Here is a 20,778-nt window from a genome sequence, read left to right on the forward strand (position 1 = left end):
CTGGCTGCTGTTGTTCTCTAGCTTGCTGCATGAGAGCCATGCCTGTCTGGCATAAAACACCTCCTGTAATTGGGACGCTGCCAAGGAAAAGTTCTGTTTCTGAAATGGTCTAGAAAAGATGAATTTGGCCACCCTTCCTGAGTGCTGGGAACAAGGTTTAGGGCTTATGTTTCCTTTTGCACCTAGTTATTTCATTTTTCTGTAGTTTCCAAAACAAGTAACACCTCACTGCCACTGAGCTTGTATTTTGAAGGGTTTTCTTCAACCCCCTAGACATATTTTTTTTTTATTAAATGCTCAGGCTTTACTGAAATTTATACTCAGAAGTAGCATGCACATGTAAACTGGATGCAGCTTTTGTGGATGATTCAGAAGGGAAACAAAAGTGTTGTGGGGCAAAGTTATTTCTTTTTAGTTTTGCAGCTGAACAGCCAATTGTTTCTTGCACACCTATGCTATAAGAGTTTTCCTGTGGTTGTGCTGTTCAACCCACAAGAACTGACTCACTCTGCACAGCTTAGTAGCTCTATAATAAATTTTTGTATTTTCAAAACCTTGCAGGATCAAATCCCCAAAAAGCTTGACAAGGTTTGGTCATCTTAAAGACACTGCGTAAAGCAGACTAGGTGCAGCTCGAGGCTTATTTTTAATTGCTTTTCCCATACAGAAAAGTGATAGTTACACAGAAATCAGGTTATGGTTTCTGCAACAATAAGCATCTATACTGATATAGAGTATAAATAAATTAGTTAATATGGTAGGCATGACTTTTAAGTGGCCCAAGAATGCTAACTGTGATTCAAGGACAAGTCACAGAAGAACAGAATATGAAGAAATGACAAGCTTGTTTTCTTAACAGATAAGAGGAAAAAGACGTATCTCTTGTTTCTACTCAGTATTCAAATATCCGAAGCTATGACAGTGTTCCCTGCTGCAGTCAAGCGCGAAGCTCATGTGGGCTGTCCTCACAACCAGAAGCTACGGGCTGCTCATAAGCAGCTTCAGCAACGAACACATCTGACCTGTGCTGAATACCAGGGCATAAGCATAATCAGTAAACTACTGAGCTGTGATTAAGCCTGAATGAATAATGACCTTTAGGGGCAGCAACTGTTTTCAATTTTATCAAGTACCTATCTCTTCTTTTTAACTTGTAGGAAGCTATGTGTGGATGGTAAGAAGCTTAGCCATCCTGAAAAACATTGACAGATAAACCAAGAATTCATTGTGTTTGCAACTGAATATTATAAAAAATAAAATAGAATACTGCACTTAACAGAAAGCATACCTAGATGTGGGTGGAAGTAAAATGAGCTTCAAACACAGATTCAAAAAATCCGAATACTTGTATATGATCACATTGCTTGTCTTTGTTCATTTCCCGATGGCCTTTGTTCATTTCCCAATTGCCAGATTTTGACCTCTTTTTACTCAGTTCAGGGGTGTTTTATAAATATTATAGCGTGGATGCAATGGAGACTTCTTACACAGTATTGCAATCACTTGTTGGTTGACTCTAGTTGAATAGCTAGTCGTCTCCATTTCAGCAAAATATTCTCAGTGCTATGTCAGGTTTCCTCGCTAAAACTGAAAAGTACAGATCCTAACAAGACTATAGGTCTCCAAAAGGTAAATAAGATTTGCAAAAAATTTTTAATAGACTAACAAATCAATATGATTCAAAGCATGCGGTAAGATGAAGGCCTGGAGTTGAGGTATGGCATTCTGCTCCTGCCTGCCCAATGGACCCAGCCAAAATCATAACACTTACTTCATCTCTGTGCTATCGCCAACACTATCAGCTTTCTATGTACTTCTCTTTTTTTGCTTTGTGTTCCCCACTGGCAGCCATAACACAGAAAATGTGCCTGAATTAACCAAGGTTTTAACTACCAAGGTTTTAACTACCATTTTATCTATGGGCTGCCTCAGGCAGTTTCAGACAAATGCTAGACGAATAGGCCCTTTTTACAATCCCTCTAACAGGGGTATTTTGACTTTTAGCTTTTGGGGCAGACACAGATAGGTAAAGTGGCCATAACATTAACTTTTCAATGCATGATTTGTGGTGGCACAGCAGGGCTCCATCTCTGTGGGAGAGGGATCAGGCTGAAAGCCTTCCTGCCTTCAGCTGGGAGAAACTGAAGCCTGCTACTGGTGCAAAACTAATTAAATAAGACTGATTGCTAATATCCTAAGGCGTGTAAGCAAGGCCTAGCAGTTTTTACCTCAGAGGAAATACATGTTTTGTATGAGTCACACACATGGGTTAGCTTGACCATAGCAAACGGCCAACATGCACCCACAGGCAACCACAGTCTCTTCTCTAGCATTGCCCCGGGACAAAACTCGGCTAAAAGCCGAGCCTTAAAAAAGTCCCGGCCCTGCAGATGCTGCTCTCTCCCCGCCAGGCTTCGCCTCGGGGGCACCGGGTGGCGCTGAGGGCGCCATGGCGGCGGGCGGGGCGCTGGGCCGTGCCGGAAGGGGCCGCTCCGTGCCGGGCTGGGCGGCGGCGATCGGCGGGGTGCTGAGCGGTTCTGTGCGGTGCTGAGCGATGCTGCCGCTGCTGCGCCGGGCCCTGGGGGCCGCCGCTTCATGGCGGGGGACGCGACGGTGCAGCTTGGGTGCCTGCTGTTCCTACCGCCTGCGGAACGCCCGTGAGTGAGTGCCGCCGCCCTCCTTCAACGGGGGGACGGGCTCCCCTTACGCGGAGCCGCTCCCTTCGCGTGAGGAGAGCGGGGCTCAGCCCCGAGCCCCTTCGCTGTCCCTGCCCGGTTCCTTGCCCCCGCTCCGAGGCAGCCCACCTCCATGCCGCCCCTGCCATCCCGCAGCCCGGCTGAGGGCTCCCCGGGCGGGCAGCGTCCGTTCCCCCCTCCGGCCGTCCCCGTCAGCCGCCCCCGGGCTCCTCAGAGGTTCGCCTCGCAGAAAGTTTAGCCTCGTTTTGTCTCTGGTTCCTGCGTTGAAGCATCAGGAAACGGCAATGACGGCGACAGCAGGCGGCCGTGGCGCTTTTGGAGGATATTTTGCTCCCCTGCCGCTGCCTTACGTGCGTACGGTGACCTCGTGCAGGCCCACAAAGTTTGCCGCTTGCTGAGGAAGCCAAGGGGGAAGGTTGTTTAATCGCCCCTCGTGTGAGTGGTTTGATAGAAGATTCAGTTTAATGTAATTTTTTCACCTTGTGAAGGGCCATACAGCGGCTGTGTTGAAGCAGCCAGCAGCGCAGTGCTTTGGAGCCTTGGTATTTTGGGGTCAGCGGGTGGACAAGGCACAAAAACCTCCGTGGGTCATCGATGTCTGGGAGCTGCAGGTGAACAAGTGCTCCCCAAATCCACGTAGCTCTCGGTTGTGTTTTTAAGCTGAATAAAGTTCCAAGGAAACCACGTAAATGCATCTGCCCTGCTCGTGAAAGCTTGAAATGCCCAAGCTAACCCCAAAACTGGTAGTTTAGGATTTTTCTGGTGTAGAGATCAGCTTTAGATCCTGACTATGTAAGAAGCTCTTACTCAATATTGCTGTGGGTGCTTCAGGAGCACTGCACCCTCAGCACTGCTGTAACCCCTGAGCATGGGCACGTAGGCGAAGGGCTGGCACCTTCACGGGAGTATTTCTGTATTATAGGAGTCATCCTGGCTGGTGCCATCTGATGTAGGTTAGTGGTAGTGGTGTGTAAAGAAAGCTGAAGTGGTGTGGTGAGGCTCTGGCAAAGTTATAAATCAGAAGCTACCTTAAAAGCCATTTGTAATAAGAGGAGAACAATTTTCTGACAAATAATGGGGACAACTTCCTCAAAGAGCATTTTGCAAACGAAAAAGGTGTCACCACAAATACTAAGATCTAAGTCAGACTAAGGCACTTCCCTGTGTAGCTCTGAGTCACACAACTGGCATGTTTTTCTTTCTTTCTTTTTTTTTTAAAAAAAACTTTCATGTGCATCAGCTGACTTGAATTAATCCTTTGGAGCCAATATTCCAAACCACCTTTTCTTGCCAAAAATTCCGAAGTGTTTAGTCGTGAGTTCTGGAATCATTCATTCGAGGCTGACTCTCTTCGTTATCTTCTAGTGCATCCCCTTTGGCAGAGTCCACTTTCAATTCCTGGGGGCAGTCGACAGTCTCCTATCAACATCCAGTGGAGAGATAGCATTTATGACCCCTTCCTGAAGCCTCTGAAAATCAGCTACGACCCAACAACGTGTCTTCACATCTGGAACAATGGGTATTCGTTCCTGGTTGAGTTTGATGATTCTGCTGACAGATCAAGTAAGCAAAACTCAGAAAGATCTATTTAATGTATTGTTAATGCTTCGAGTGGAGAAATCTTTGCATGCCGTAAAGCCTTGGGTTCGATAACAGCATCACAAATGTTGAAAATGGTAGAAAGCTTTAGCTAAACACAGATTTACAGTGATGGGAACTGTAATACAGAAGTTCTGTGTGGGCCTAACTTTTACTATTTATTTATTCTTATTCTATATTAAAGGAATTTATTCTTACTATGCAAGCCCTAATGCCCAGCCTTTTGATAAGGTCTTGTAATATCACAGCTTTGCTTACGTGAATCAATTGTCAGTCATATATGTGTGTATCTACTTAATTTTAAATGAGGTTCCATCATTCAGCTTTAATAAAGTAATCTACCACTTATCTCTTTTGCAGTGTTAACAGATATACTTAATGCATGTGAAATAACTAGTAGCAAAATGACTTTCACTTGGAAAGCATACATATTTATCTCAGTAAGCTTTTGTAGAATTAAATAATACTGAGCTGTGACCGCAGGGAGCAGGTGCAAGTGTTTCTGTTGTTATAGTCTGCATAAGTCTGTGCATGTAAGATCCAATTATGCATTCTAGCAATTTGTTTTGAATAAGCACTCTGACCTGAGCAGCTAATTTCTTTTTAATGCTCGGTAGAATTAAGTGATTTAAAATGAAGATATTGTTACCGAATTCCAGATTACTGGCAGATTGTTCCTTTTGAAACTTGCTTAACAAAGTATGTTGCTATTATATATAAAGAGGATGTTTTATAATGGTAGGTGAAGTGGTAGCAGTTGGTCAAGGATATTGAGAAACATATGATTCATGTCAATTATTCAACTTGTCTTGGAGGGAAAAATTGAGGGATCCTGGCAAATCTGAACCTGTTTGACTAGAGGTATTTATGTTTAAGATGATGACTGCTTATCATGAGAGATACTAGAACTTCTTACGGGATTTTGCAGTGTTCTGGGGAAGGACACTTTCAGCGTGCTAACGAACAAATGGTTTGATATCAGTATCTTTGGTTGATATTTGGACAGCGGTGGATAAAACAATGCAGCAAAAGCAGTAGTGGTAGAATGCATGGACCTTTCAGGGACTTGTGAAAAGTGTTCTTGTTTTTATTTTTTGTATTGGTTTTTATTGTTTATAGCTGTTCACCCAGGAAGTATTCTCACCCTTGTTCATTTCAGGGCTATGATAAGTAATGAAGAAGCCATCTGCTTTTACAATACAAACTGCAATTGCATTAGTCAGAGGAGAGATTAAGATGGAGATACGCTAACGAGCTCATCAGTGATTTTTGCTTACTCATTTTAGCTCTGTTTTGCTTTTAATTTAAGTCTTTCACTTTGTACAGCCATACCCTGCTATCTGTTGATGCGTTCCTGAAAAGCGTAATGGTTTGCAGTTCAGTGGATAACAAAGTCATTTTTCTCTGCAAGAATTGATGTACTGGAGGGGAGTTACCAGCAGGAGATTAAGAAATGTGCAACATTTAAATACACGGGAACAGTATTTGGGACAAAAAATTCAAGCATAAGAGTATTGAGACTGTCAGTTAGACGGGGACCTTTTAGAGGCTGAGTATTCAGAGTGCATCACAGCTCTGAAAGATCTTTTCTGCTTTATGTCTACAACTAAACACTTGAGATAAATCTTTGTGTGGGCATTCTTGCTGCCTCTTTCTGGATGGCTGCCTTTTCATCGTCATCATCATCTTCCTCAAATGAATTAAAGTCAATGAAGGGTGATGATGGCTAATAATGGTATTGAACAAATCAGTGATAGAATTCTAAACTGACAGAAGCAACAGGTTATGGGATGTTGCTGTATAAATGTCCTGGTTTCCAACTGCCTGCTTCTTTCCTCCACTTTTCTCTTTACTATTGCTATTTCTCATTTTTCTTTCTGCCAGCTTCTGTCTAACAATAATAGAAATCTAGAGAAGGAAGTTTATGAATGAACAAACAAACGAGAAAAAGGCAACAAAATTGAAACAGAAGATGAAAGTGTGCATCCAGGATAGACAAAAATGCCCAGCTCCTCAGATGAGGCAAAACAAGGCTTTGGCAAAAGATGAAGGTAGTGCTGCAAGGGGGTGTTTGCTTTTGAGCAGAACAGGATGAAAAAGAGGGTGTGGAGAAGGTATGTACAGAATGTGGTCCTGTCTGTATGCATGAATGGCTTCTTCTGCAAAGAAACGAACAGCTGATGTGATTCTTTCCTCTTCTTCTGCTTTTTTTTTAATTCTTCTATTTTACTTTAAAGTTATCAAAACTGTGGTAAATTGAGAGGAAATTGAAGGTGAAAATGCTCATAAAGGGATTGTAAGTTTCTTTCTTGCCACTTTCTACTGCCTGCTATAGGAACTTGATTTTCTATATACGTGTGCCAGTGCCTACTTTGTGAGCAAACATTCAAGTGAATGTGATTATTCACATGAAGAGAGTCACCTGTGTGTTTGCATCTTTGCATAATCAGGAATTGATAGTGTTAGAGCACAGAAGCCTTAATTCTGACTTGGTAGTGCGGGCTTCATCTTCATCCCGTCCCTGAAAGTTACCTTACTCTGTTGTGATTTTTTTTTTAGCGATGGTCAGTTTTGTATTTTTCCTAAGAGCCCAGGAGCAGTGGATGAGATTAATTAAATGTCGATATGCATAACTTGTTTGCATAACTATCTAGTTAGAATTTCAAAACTGCTGGCATTCAAAAAAAAAAAAAAAGGGGGGGGGCGGGGGAAGTCTTCTAATGCCTCTCATTTTTTTCTCCTTAGCATTAAACTGATTAACTTCTTTCCAGAAGTAGTGTTGGGATTATGTACTTTATACAGTAGTTTGCTATGAAATGGAAGCATGATGTACAGTTAAGTAAAAATCAGCAAACTGGTCTCTACAGCTACATATTTGTTATTAGTCCTTTGGAAGTAGTTACAGTCTCTAATTTACCAGATGCTCTGATGTAATAATTAGCAGGAAGACTTTGCTGGATGTTCCTGGTTCAAGTAGGAAGGAATGAGCAGGGGGGAAAAGAAGGACACAAAAAACAGGCATAGATTTTTTTTTCATTGATGTATTTACAAAATCATGAGGCTTTCAGTAAGATAACTGCTTGAATTTTCTTTTCTTTGGGCAAATTTATTTGAAGGGGGCTTTTAATGTGCTACTTGTCTGGACAATTCTAAATCGTATTTATTAGTGTATGTCTTGTTTTGTTTTTTAGTAATCATCGGAGGTCCCTTGGAAAACCAGTACAGGCTAAAGCAGTTCCACTTCCACTGGGGAGCTATAAACGAGTGGGGTTCGGAGCACACAGTTGACAGTAAATTTTACCCAGCAGAGGTATGATGAAAAATCTGAACGCGGATGCCAGAGCCTACATCTCAGGCTGTCTGTAACTATTGTGCTTGCTCGAAAGCTTTGTGTTTGTAAAGAATTGCAGCTTACTCTTAAGGATAAAGCCTGGTAGGTGCTACAGCTCATCTACCTTTGTGTTAGTAAGTTCATATTGACTTAATTTTCTGGAGGAGAACTCGGGCTTAAAGTAAACATTGGCCCCGTGACTGAAAGTTTCAATAATGTTTTCTTCTCCCTGAATGCCCACAGTGGTAGCTGCTGGACAAGCCAATAGCAGGCAGCGAAGCATAATTGCTATTCCAACTCTGTCAGGGTGGAATGGCACAAATTGCTTGCCTGTCCTCCTTTTAAAGAGGAAAAGGATCACAAAGCAGACTCTTCCGCAGTCAGGACGGGTATTTAGTCTTGCTTAATAAACTCCCAGGTCCCAGCTGATGCGATGCAGACTTTGTGGACAGCAAATGCTGAGATGAAATGCACGAACTCACATCTTGTGTTATTTGTTTGTTTTAAAGTGCTTTACATCTGAACTGCAATAAACTAAGAGTTCACGTGAAGTGTAGGATCTCTTTTGACAGTAGGGTGAATGCACTGCATCTCAGCTGCTGTCTAGTGGATGTCCAAAACTTCCAATCCTTACTGCATTAAAACTACTTTGCTTATTATTAGTAAACATGGTCTTATTATTTTTAAATATTTGGTTATTATTGCTAAAGGTGGTTTATTATTACTACAGGTTTATTATTACTACAGGAAGGTGTTCCTGCCTGTGGCAGGGTGGTTGGAATTAGATGACCTTTAAGGTCCCTTCCAACCCAAACCATTCTATGATTCTAGAATAACTTGCAGCACACTTCAGCACAGCTGGGATTTTTAATAAAATCTCAGAAACCTTCTTTCAGATATTAGATAATACAGCAGGAGAGCTGGGTATGTCAGGAGCCTGGAGCACTGTGGAATTTGACAGTTTAAATTCTGAACTGACAACAGGGAACAGATCATGTCATAAGAGTAGGAAGGAAGAAGGGAATCAATGAAGGAAAGAGTTCCCAGCAGTTTTATCTAAGGAGGGTTTCCTGTTGTAAATCCGATACCTGCCAGAGCTCTGAGAGCATGAGGAATATCACAAGTACCTGTAAGGAAAAAAAAAAAAATAAAAAAATATATAGTCATCAAAAAAGAAGGGCAGTACCATTATTTTCCACTAACGCTTTGGTCTTCATTTTTGTGCTCTCTGATTTCTGTGGTAGCTGACTGCAGTGTTGCAAATTGCCAAGGACCAAATGTAGCAAAGATCAAAGTCAAAAATTTCTTGCTACTATTGCTGTGCAGTCTGCATGTGCTGATTTCTCATTCATTTGTATTTCAGCTGCATTTAGTACATTGGAATGCTGTTGTATACCCAACTTTTGAAGAAGCTGTGATGGAAGGCAATGGCTTGGCTGTTATTGGAGTGTTTTTAAAGGTAATTTCACTTTGTATAGTAAGCTGTAATGATGCCGCCTTAGTTTTAATTTGTTAAAGCACATTTAGTACAAAATACCTCTAGATGGCTTTTTTGATTGTCTCAAAGTTCTGATTAAGCTAGATGTGGAGAATGTAACTCTTACTCATCTTTTGTAGCTAGGAGCACATCATGAAGGGCTGCAGACCCTGGTTGATGCCTTGCCGGCAGTTAAACACAAAGTAAGTGTTTTTAAGTATCCCACCAGTTATCTTTCAGCATAGCTAATGGTTATTCAACATAAATGATAGTTTAGGCGTAACAAAATGCTAATAAATGCTTTCTTAAATGTCAGCAAGGGGCCTGATTGGCATGTTATTGAATATACTGGAGAAAAATGCTATTTTTAAAGGAGGAGATTGTATACCTCAAGCTTTCCAAACACCTTGGTTTTAGAAATGGCGCTCTTAATTTTGTGTCCCCTTAGAAGAGCATGTGTACGTTTAATATTCTCCTCACTGAAGCCTCCTTTCTACTTCTGTGAAAACAGATGCCATTGGATCCTTTTTTTTCTATTTTCTTTTTCTTTCTGGAAGGAACTTTCTGCATTGTGTAAAGTGGTAGTTTATTTCTTGTGTAATTAAGACTTTCTGATTTTTGTCTGCTCTTTGAGGAGATAATATATTGTCTGCTTGTTCTTAAACTGTAAAATTTTCTGCTAAGGCAGTGTGATTCTATCTTCATAGCTCAGTTCTGACTTCCTCCAGGAGAGGGAGTGCTGTGTCTCTCTGATCTTGTACACAAGCAGTTCATACTCCTCCAGGTGTTGATTCCATTTTGAAAGTACACAGAAAAAGGACGTGTCAAAAATATTTCTGGCTTGCAGGCACACTCAGTTGAAGTTGCTGTGCCATTATTTATTGCAGTGAGGATTGTTTTTATGTGAATTAAAACATATTTATGGCAGTGTAGTGGAAAGCCAGATGAATGACAAACAAGTCAGTTCAGTGCAAAAAGAGACTTATAAAAATCTGTAAATATACATCCATTATGAAAATATAGTATTTTACAGCATCTGGATTTGAAGTAAGCTCAGGATAAGGTCTTCAAAAATAATAATAGTATCAAATGTTAGTTTCATTGAGCTGCATGTGGGCTTTTCTGAAAGGATTCTTGTTTCCAAAGGTGTTGGTCACCCAACAACTCAATCAACACTTGTTTTAAAATGTTTGAAAGCCTTTGTTGCCTTTCCAGCCTCATCATTGACTTAAGCACCAAACCTTAGGAAATATCATCCTGGTCTGGCAGAGGAGGGAGGACAGTTGATAACTGCTCTGTCTTTGCACCTTCCTTTCTCACATGATGAATGAAAATTCCCACCCAGAATCTCTTGTCCAACCTTCTATTTTTAAAGAATTCTTTACTGCAATATTTCTCATTCTCAGTGGGGAACTGATAAAGCCCATCTAAGGATAAACAGGATCTTCCGTTCCTGCATTGCCATTATATCCAGGAAATAACCCAGGAGTAAAATATTTGTGTAGGAAATCATGGGTTCTGAAGCTCCTATATTCCGACTGGTATCTCACTTGTGGGAGCACACAGTCTTAGAGACATGAATAATGGATGTGGTTTAAATAGAATTTTATTCTTTTTTCCCTCTCCCTTCTGCCTAAAATAATTTAGTGGAGAAACAGTATTGTTTGTGATCTTTTAAGCACATCTGGCAGAACTACCTGAATTCATTCCCTCATTCATTCTTTTTTTTGTTCATGTTTGTTCAACTCTCACAAAGATGCAGTCTGTTGCTTCTTTGCACACCTTTTTTCTTCTGTGCTGAATTCCTAGTGGCTTGTGTGGAGAACAGAAATATTTAAATATTTACTCACTAGCTGCCTCTGCCTCAAACCAGCTTAACAATTTGTTACAAGTTTTAGGTTTTAAATTACTGTTTTATGTAGATTATTACTAATATTCACAACACATAATTTTGCACATGACGTGTACAGTATTTAATTTCATTGTTAAGATCTTTAAATCTTCTGTCCTTTTTCTTCTCTCAAATTGCAATTTTTAATAGTAAGTTCTTTCTGGGTTTTAGGACACTGTTATTGAGTTTGATGTCTTTGACCCCTCCTGTCTGATACCTTCATGCCCTGATTATTGGACCTATGCAGGCTCTTTGACTACTCCTCCACTTACCGAATCAGTCACATGGATAATTAAGAAGAAGCCAATAGAGGTTGACGAGAATCAGGTAAATCTGTTGCTAACATTTAATGCCATGCCTGTTTAACTGTCTGCTGCCACAGAGGGGAAGATGCACAGAAGTAGCTGCTTCCCAATACGAGTAACTCTGTGTGTACACAGAGATCAGCAGCTGCTTCACACCAGTTTTTGTCTGGAGGGGGTATCCTCACCTTAACAACAGATACTGAAAGACTTAAGACCTCAGCAGTAAGCAGTTTAATATGCTTTTCCAGCTTCCGAAACAGTTGTATCCTGATCTCTGATAAACAACACCTTATACTGAAAACCATGCCTTGAAAAATTATAAGGTTATTTACTAGAAAAATGTGTGATTTGGTCTCTTTACCACACTGCAGTCCTTCTTGTGGTAGGTAGGGAAGAGAAAGGGCAAATTTTGTGAAGTTCTGACCTCTGCCCTTTTGTGCATATTCCTGGTAGTGCTGTATTTGCATAGAAGTCTTGCAGAGCCTGCAAGGGCTAATTCTCTATTCTTCCCCTGGGCAGGCTCTGAAGCTACGAAAGGGTGGCAGCTTGAGTCATTCACATGCCATTCTGATGGACAAAGATAGAATTCCCATTAGGTTTTCTCCTTTGCCTTTTTGTAGGCATGTTTACTTGGTAGTTGGCTGTAATGTCCTTGATTTTTTTTTAAATATATATTTATTAAATTTTCTTTTAAAAAGGACAAACAAAGGTTTCAGCAAATGCTAATTCACAGAAGTTAGTTCAAATGGAGGAGTTGATGATCAGTAGTCTGCTCTGACACCAGCCCTGAATTGTTATCATATGCCCTCTTGTTTTTAATTTTAGTACTTTTTTGTACAATGTGATGTTATTCCTTGGCATGAAATAGATGTATAGATGAATAAAAAATGGTCAGAAGGAGGACAACTGCATTTGTTATTGGGAGTTTTCAGGATTTTTTTTGTCTGTTCAAAGAAGTAGAATAAATAGAAAGGCCTTACAGCATAGAACAAATCTTGGCGATGGTTGCAAATAAGTAAAAATGAGCAATGGTCCCATCTACATTTTTTTTAATGGTTTGAGGCACTGAAAGAAAGTTTCCTCTGCGCCTTTTTTTTTTTTTTTGAGACTTTGGTTAATAATTAAATGCAAGTGGAATCACAGGAGGCAAAATACTGATTTTTTTAATAGAACTTCTGCATGCAGCTAGACCGTCTGGGAAGTAAAATCTTAACCCTGTAGAATAAGCATGTATGTGATCTTAATGCTTTAGTATACATAAAGGAACAGGGGGGCAAGAACTGAGGATAGTAAGACAGCAAGGAGAATTGAATGCATAACTTTTTTTTCCAGTTCAAACTTTTACTCATTTTCTTTTTCTTGTCTCTTCTTCGCTTATTCTGTTATGGCATAGAAAGGCATAGAGTTTACTTAACATTGTGTTGCCTTTGTGAGCATTAAAAATCTGATCTGCTGCACACTTTAATCCCCAGTTCTCAACCACTGTTGAGAACAACAACTACACAGGTTGTTGCTTGTTCAGATTGTCTCTTTTCTGGGTGTCAACATATGCAACAGAACTCCAGGAAGGGTGCAAATTAAGAAGTTGGGAGAGATTTATTTAAAGATAGCGTAAGTTCCAGTGTTCAAATGGGAATTGGTTCTATCTAAGACCTGACACATTTGAAATCAAGTTTGCCTAAAGGTGGCATATGGTCCACAGCTCATCTTCTGCATTGATATGGATGATGACAATCTTTACCAGCAGATGACAAAGAAGTTCCAGAAGGTCATGCTAAAGTTTCTCAGAATGGGAATGTAATATTGTCTCTGATAATTTCCAAGCAGGAATGACTGTGTTTTGTCATGTACTCCAAAAATTCTCCAGTTAGCAAAGTCACAAAATTGGCCGTTTCTCATTCTCAGCTGGAGGCATTTCGGATGCTGCTCTTTACTTCAGATGGTGAAGAAGAAAAGAGGATGGTAGACAACTTTCGCCCTCTTCAGCCATTAATGAATCGAACCGTTCGTTCATCCTTCCAAAGCAGCCATGTCTTGAATATTGAAGCACAGCACTCGGACCATGCCCAGCAGATCAGACCATAGGTGGCCCATGACATGTCAGTCCAGACTGCAGTAACTGGGTTTTACTTTACTTTGTAATTATTTTGCCTTTTTTTGCAGCGTGGGTATGCCATACAGTTTCACACTTGGCTAGTTTCAGTTCTGCTAAGTGCCTTTTTTCTTTTCTTTAGGTAAATGATATAAACTTAACAAACTTACTCACTTGAAAGCAGGGATCAATAAGGAACTATTTTGAAAGTTAAAGGGGAAAAAAAAGGCAGGAGATCTTTTTCTTCTTTCTGTCTTCTGAATTGTTCTGTGTGTTTTCAGAAGCTCTTTCAGTGACTTGCATGAATTAATAGTCCCAAATGAAGACACTTTAGCAAGCAGGAAGTGTGAAGTCTGGTAATACTGATAAAGGTCCTTTGTGGAACTGCTTCAGAGTTTTGGGAAGACAACTGTCTTCTAGTCACATCCACAGAGATGTTTTTTTCCTTTTTTTTCAAAACAACAACAAAAAGACTTGGTGCTCAGAATGACAAGAGGAGAAGGAAGAAACTGGCTCACAGAATCTAGCCGATTTCTGTTAGATTGACTGTATGATGTGTTTGATATGGATGATACAGACTGTCTGCTCTATCTATACCCCAAGCCAGATGCCTTTTTCCAAAACCTTGTAACAAACGGAGAAGCTTTTAATTTTTGCAGCTTTCACTTTTCCGTGTTGATAATGTGCCAGGAGAAGAGATCAGGAGAAGAGAATTCACCGGTATCTCAAGACTGGCAAGAGCAGCGAATTAGGTGAAAATGTCCCATGGAACCCAGGAAATTGATCACATCACGGGAAAACAAAACTGGATGGGTACCAGCTGATCCCCTGCCCCCTCTCAGTGGGATTTGGGGGAAAATTTTAGTTTTGAAACCTAATTCAGTGCTAGCAGAGTATGGACAAAATGCGGCATTCAGATACCTGAGAGAGTTTCTTCAGCAACTTGTAGAGCACTAGTGCACTCTTTCCACAGTTGTCTTAAAAGAGATACCTACCTTCATGACAACTCGGGACCAGGTTATATTACAGTACCTTATGGTAACGAAGTTAAATGATGGTTGAAACTTAGTTGTGGACCACACAAATTGTTGCATAAGTTGCCAGTTGTGGAGCCTTGTGCTGAAGTGATGGTCCAATTGCCACAAATGTTGTCTACCTCTGAAGTATGCTACTAGCCACAATTTTCTTTAGTGCACCTTTCTCAGTGGCTTCTTACGCTTTACTGTATTTAACAGTGTGTCTATGCGTGAACTTGTGTACAAAATGTACAGGCGCATTTTCTGATGAGGAACAGTTCTGTCTGTAAACCCATGATACAACCTGAATTGGTCCGCTTCTGCCATTAAGCGGTCACTGGCTCCTGGTGTCATTCAGTACGAACGATGCCAGGACACTAGCTTGTCAATGATAAATTCAGAACTTCGGAATCCATACTTTCCAATTCCGAGTGTTCACTTTAAAAGCACTTTAACACTTTTTAAAATCATCAGGGTCACACTAAAGCTTTTGAATGTTTTTGTTTAACCCGTTAAGTTCCTGCCTTTGCTTCCTTAATAGCTCTACCTCAGGCGTTTGTTGGGTTGCAACAGTTGTGCCTTTCTCCTGGGCAATATAAAATGTGCCCACTTAACTTTAGGGTGACTACAGAGTAAAGACAAGAAAATCTCTCTCCATTCCCTGTGTAGTTGTGTGTGTGTATATATATATCTTCACTGTGTAGTATGTTCAAAATGGCAGTATGTATCTTCAGTTTCATCACCTCTCCCAAACCCTTACAGCATAGTTGAACTATACCACGTATGTCTTTGGCATCATCAACCAGATTTTTTACTGTGTTTCTGGTGCACAGAACTATATCAGTAATGTTTTTTCCAGAGAATGACAGGTTCCAAAAACAGTTTTAGAAGGGACATCTGCAGGTGTGAAATTAGGAAGAGAATTCTTTCACTTTCTGCCCGAGTGTACTCAGGGTCTAGTCATTGTTAAACTGGAGGTTTTCTTTCAGTGCTGTTCAAATGCTTTTTTCTGAGGACCCCTTGGAAAAATGGCCGTGATCGAGAACTGGCTGCCTTGCAAATATCTTGTATGTCTTTGAGATTTTTGCTTCCCATTATTAGCAGTTAGGATGACTTTGTATTTTTTCCTAATGTTGCCTTTACATTTAAAAATGCAGGTGACTCAACAGCACTAAGCTAGATATACGTAGCCTGCATCAACCAAAATCTTTAGAGCTGCTGCCTTATAAATATTGAGGTGGATACAGTAAAGGGAACTGAAATAAGCTCTGTGAGATCAGTGAGAAGCCAGCTATTTGCTTTACTGGTAGAGGAAAACCGTTGGGATTATAAAGGGAACAACCTGGCCTAATTTGGATCGGTTTGAATTACCAGCTAAAAATGTACACGAAAACTTAACGTGCTTAAAGTTGCAAGTTAAGACAGCATCTCTGAATTAGTACATAAACTCCCTTATGAGGAATTCTTTTCTTGTGGTTATTAGTTTAAGTCCTTAAAAACAGTCAGACCCTCCCTATCACAAGGGAATGGGTCTTTTAAAAAAAAAAAAAAAAAAAAAGCTTCATGCAAAGTTTTTTAGTTGCCTTGGTAATTTTCACAAAGTTTTTGTGTACCTCTGATCTGCTGAGCTTGTTTCACTGGCTAATATAGCTTTGCTGGCATATGCAAATACAAAATGCACATTTTGTTCTTAGGGAACTACCGTGGATAAATGTTTAATTTTCAGATGTTTTTGTTATGCTGTAGCATGCTCATATCCAACTAAGTTCTCACTGGTCATGTTGGCTCCATTGAAGGATATTTCCCTCCTATTTGGGTAAATCTCTTTAGCGTGTTAACCACCATGCTGATGTCTGAGATGTTGTTGAATACTCTGTTGTCAATGATCTAAGATAGAAAATCCTCATAGAGGTTTGCTTATTTTGTTGAAGTATTGTCATGGAAGTTTTGTTAGCGAATAGGTGTATTATCTAGTCATACAGTTAACTTATACTCCGTATATTTATATAAAATCACATTTAAATATTCTGATATAAAATTAATCAACTTCAATTTCAGCACTGAGTTTTTGAATATGTGTGGAAATGAGGTCAGCGTAGAAAAATTTAACTGGACTGTTACAAAAATAAGCTTTACAGGGATTTTCTGTTACAGTTAGTGTGCTGCTTTTTGAGTATGTCTTGCATTGACATGTTAGTGGTTCAGAATCTCCGGTACAGACGGGCAGCATCACTGCTGCAGTGCAGATTCTTGCTGAAATTAGCAGACCAGTAATGAAAAGAGAAGGTTTCTTTTGTCTTTTTTGTTTGTTTTTAGTTGCTTTTCTTCTGTTTGTATTTTTTTCCTAAACTTTTATGTTACAATGACTGTGTTGCCCTTGTGAAAGCTAACTTAAAGGAGAATAATTCTATGTGTATGCAAGTGTATACGAAATTATAGATGGGATATAATTCTTTTGCCTTATTCTTCCAGTCACATATGGGGAAAAACAATTTGGTTGAATTGGTGGATGTTAGCTAATATTTGTAGTGATTTTGCACAACTGAGTTAAACTGTGTTTGAGAGGTATCTGCATAGGAATCTTTAGGCTCTTCTATTAGAAGGTACAATAGAAAAGGGTCAAAACAGACAATTGTATTTGTTGTTGCAATAGTAATCACTTCTGTTACTTAATACTGGACTGGGAGACATTCCTGTGGCAATAAGTATTATGAATTAAAGACTGTAGAGGAAATCATTTTGAGGAGGGCTTGTTGAAATGCGAGTAGAAGGCTCTGAGCATAGATCTGTGTTGGTCCAACCTCCTTTCGGTATTTAAATACTGCTCCTAACAGAAATCTTTATCTTAGCGACTTCATAGATGGAATGACTTTACTTGGCATTGGATATTTGATCCATATTCCTACATTCAAGAACTTTTGCACCAGTGCACTTCAGGTACATACCAACACGTACACCCGAGCAGTCTTTTGTTGTCTTCTGTTCTGGATGGCTTGCATTGGTATTTTTACTGCAAGTCTGACAGGAGTGTATCTTTTGGCTTTGAAAGCTATAGAAATTAAGGTTGCTTTGATCTCACAAAAGTCTGCTGGGTTTTAACGTACTGGAATTGTATGCTGCATACTTTTGAAGGAGGGACCCTTGTTCTGTTCAACTTCATAGTCAATAGTGTTTGCTTTAAAATTTGAATACCTAATTTTGAATGTCTTAACTTGTACGTGTTGGCACATCTCTACTTTTTCTTTCCTATGTGTATCTAGTTTTCATGGCAGTTATTACATTGTATATTTTAATGTATGTAACCTACCTAATCATAATTGACTGAAATAATTGTCTTTGTGGCCAACATATGTAACGGGGAATGCTTTTTATTCTCCTAGGATACAGGCCTTTCTTTTCAGTTTTTACTTGATGTAAAGAAACTTGTAGCTGCTGTGTTTTTAAACTGTTAAATTAGTGTGCAACTATGCAATAAAGAAACAGAGAAACCTGTGTCTCTATTTCATTGTGTAATTAATCTCTCCAAGCTAGAAAGTAGATTTTCTGTCAAGAAAATAATATAATTCATCCTTCAGAATGAACCAGTTCATTATGAGTGGAGTCTAATCAGATGTCAGACATGGTGATACTTCAGTCTGTGACAGACTGCTGAACCGTATTGTAGTTGCAATGAAAGAACAATGACCTCTGTGTTGCAGCTGCACGGATGGAAGGATATTTAATTATTTGTTACATTCAGCTAGATGCAACATGCTGTCTAAAATGGGATTGCAACTTTTTAAGATCTTTACTAAGCTACCTTGTTTGACGTTTAGTATTGAACTGGACCTAAAGAAACTGTCGGCTAATTTTCTTTCTCTATTGTATAATTAGTGTTGATAAAACTGAGTGGTCTGATGTGTGGTGTAACTCAGAAGAGTTTCACATTTAGTGATTTTGTAGTGCTTCTACTGTTACAGCTTTAATAATGTTCTTGAATAACCTAAAAAAATAATTAAAAAAATTTAAAACAAATTACTTTTACTAGTGATAATTGACTAATCAGGTAAAACAAATATTAATTCATCTCACAGCTCACATCTCTCAGATTCACAGCTAGCCAGGCTTAGGGTCTAGGTATCATACAGATATGTTATGCTAAGCTGAATTTATTCAAACAAGTTTCCACTTCTTTTGATAGAGGAGTTAGGAGGCTGTGTTCCTGGTTAAGGAATTCAATCCTAAAAATAGTTGCAGACAATACTTCTATGTAAGGACTCCAAAACTGTGGTAGGCAAGCCATATCAGTAGGGAGAAAGATTGGCACAGGTTAAGCATAATGCCAGCTCCACTAATACTATTTAAGGGTTCCAGAAGCTACCACCACTTCTACTTTACCTGGCAAAAAAAGCTTAGACACTTGTAGTAGTATAGCTTGAGCCATTGGTTAAAGAAGTAGCTTATTTGGTTCCAGTAGGCAGTCTTATTTTGATCAAGGCAGCTCTCCTGATAAATGGTTAACAGCATACGCATTAATTCTGACAAATGACCAATTTACTTCTGGTGTTGGTAATTATTTGCCTTCCTGACAAATAATTTTTACTGACTTTCTTTTTGATGTGACAAACCTGAAGTGCCTGAGTACTAGCATATGGAGAACTGATTGCATAATCAAATCGTCTTCAAAGATTGTGCAGAATGACTTGGGGGCCTGAAGAGATTTAATGTTTGCAGTTAGAACTGATCATACTAATACTTAGCACTTGTGAAGTGCTTTGAAGATGCAACGCGCTATCTGAACACACCCTAACACCACAACTGCAAAGCAGGTATTTTCTCAGTGTACAAATGGAGAAACAGTTGCAGAATTAACTCTGGTTAATATGCAGTAGAGTCAGGTATGTGTTGACTTCAGATGTGGCAGTTCAGTGGCAGTTGTGCTACTACTCCACTGTTTCTTGATCCTGGGATTTCCAAACAGAAATGATGTCAAAGCTGAGCCTGAAGTCTGCAAATTCTTGGCTGCCAGACTGTTAATAAGTTCCCTTGTGGAGAAGAATTGGATGCAGAGAGAAAAAGATAACTTGGTCCCATTGTTCTGAATGCTAGTGGAAATTTCTGCGAATTAGTTGTACTATCAGGAGCAAAATACCAATTGGCTAGCAGTTAATTTACTTGTCTTCAGGTAAGAACCAGGTCTAGAATGGTGAAGTAAATCTCTTGAATGATTTTGTTCACTCAAGTATGCAGCTAAATTTGAGCATTCTTCTGAAAATGTCTGAAGCATGCATCTTGCTCCAGTTTCAGTCTCGTCTGCTGGATCCTTGTGTAGCGAGGCTAACACCCAGGCAATCCTTTATGTTGTATGCACTTGTTTTTTTCCTAATTGTATGGACCTGTGAATGTTTTGCCTAGGATAAATGAGATATGGTAACAAGTAAATGTTGGTAAATCTTTGAAAAATAATTCGTTTAGATTGCAATCGTATAGCCTGGGTGACAGGGCTACTGTTAAGCTAGTAGGCTGAAAAAAATACTTGGGATTTTCAGCAAAATTGTGATATTGTCCTCAGTGCATTGCTGTGTGTTTTTTATTATTATTATTATTACTTTTCATAGTCTATACAATCTCTTTGGGATCCCGTTTCTCTTTGAAAACTAGAAAAACGTGCTCGGTGCAGATGTAATTTTTGTCTATGCTCTCTTCCTAAATAGGGATGCTTACATAAATCGAGAAGCGCTGGAGTCCTTATGCAGTTGTGGTGAGCAGCCACTAGGTGTCAGCTTCTGATAAGTGCTTCGGGATGCTGCTTGAGAGAGCCCAGATCTCCTCTGAGGGTCGAAACGGGTCATGATGCCAAGTACCTGTGCAAGTTACCTGCAGACGTTACTGAACTGTTGCCTCTTTCCCAAAAATGCAGATCTCACGTTTCTCAGAGGTGTCTTCCAGAAAACCTCCTGACCCACCCTAGTGCCTGTGCTGATGGGTGTCAAACTTGCAAGGAGCGTGGTACGGGCAAGGACACCGGCCTTGGGTTTGGGAGCTTGGGCACGACTTCTTGTAGGACACCAGGACTCGCTTGCTGAGCTACAGCTCCTCAAAGGTACCATATCCAGCTCTCAATGGCAGCTTTTGTTGCTCGGAGTCCAAGCTTCAAGGCTTTTTGCCTGTAACTCATCTCATATCCTAGAAGGACAAGGGGCGTTTGTTAAAGAATCGGGTCCTTAGGTACTGTTGCGAACTTGCATCCCAAGGACATTCACAGGGCAATTCATTGAGATAGTGGGATGGAGGTTGCTTGTCCTACGTGTGTGCTTGCCAGGTTGGCTTTAAAAATATATATAATCTTTCAGGTGATCGATAAGAAATGGCAGGCAGCTTTCTGCAGTGCC

At 39.9% G+C, this 20,778-nt stretch overlaps 1 protein-coding gene across 3 annotated transcripts; it reads left to right on the forward strand.

Annotated features, from left to right (window-relative positions):
- Positions 1 to 2,260: 2,260 nt before the first annotated feature.
- CA5A (carbonic anhydrase 5A) lies at positions 2,261 to 20,743 on the forward strand. 3 transcript variants are annotated; one of them, XM_035566263.1, is made up of 7 exons: positions 2,261 to 2,657; positions 4,062 to 4,259; positions 7,487 to 7,605; positions 8,990 to 9,085; positions 9,244 to 9,306; positions 11,166 to 11,321; positions 13,205 to 17,907. In XM_035566263.1, exons 1-7 carry the CDS (start codon positions 2,555 to 2,557, stop codon positions 13,382 to 13,384), a joined length of 915 nt encoding a protein of 304 aa, XP_035422156.1. In that variant the 5' UTR covers positions 2,261 to 2,554; the 3' UTR covers positions 13,385 to 17,907. The 3 variants fall into 3 exon arrangements, with proteins under 3 accessions (XP_035422156.1, XP_035422157.1, XP_035422158.1); XM_035566264.2 differs by having other exon boundaries at positions 2,283 to 2,661; XM_035566265.2 differs by lacking the exon at positions 13,205 to 17,907 and adding an exon at positions 20,101 to 20,743 and having other exon boundaries at positions 2,337 to 2,657.
- Positions 20,744 to 20,778: the final 35 nt, after the last annotated feature.

This window comes from Cygnus atratus, chromosome 12 (assembly GCF_013377495.2).
Source record: "Cygnus atratus isolate AKBS03 ecotype Queensland, Australia chromosome 12, CAtr_DNAZoo_HiC_assembly, whole genome shotgun sequence".
Lineage (NCBI taxonomy): Eukaryota > Metazoa > Chordata > Aves > Anseriformes > Anatidae > Cygnus > Cygnus atratus.

Excerpts from the sequence above, each read along its gene's own strand:
- CA5A (XM_035566263.1), top strand. The coding sequence starts at position 2,555 with ATGCTGCCGCTGCTGCGCCGGGCCCTGGGGGCCGCCGCTTCATGGCGG. Across the intron at positions 2,658-4,061 it reads CTACCGCCTGCGGAACGCCC|TGCATCCCCTTTGGCAGAGT; the intron begins GTGAGTGAGTGC and ends GTTATCTTCTAG. Across the intron at positions 11,322-13,204 it reads TAGAGGTTGACGAGAATCAG|CTGGAGGCATTTCGGATGCT; the intron begins GTAAATCTGTTG and ends TCTCATTCTCAG.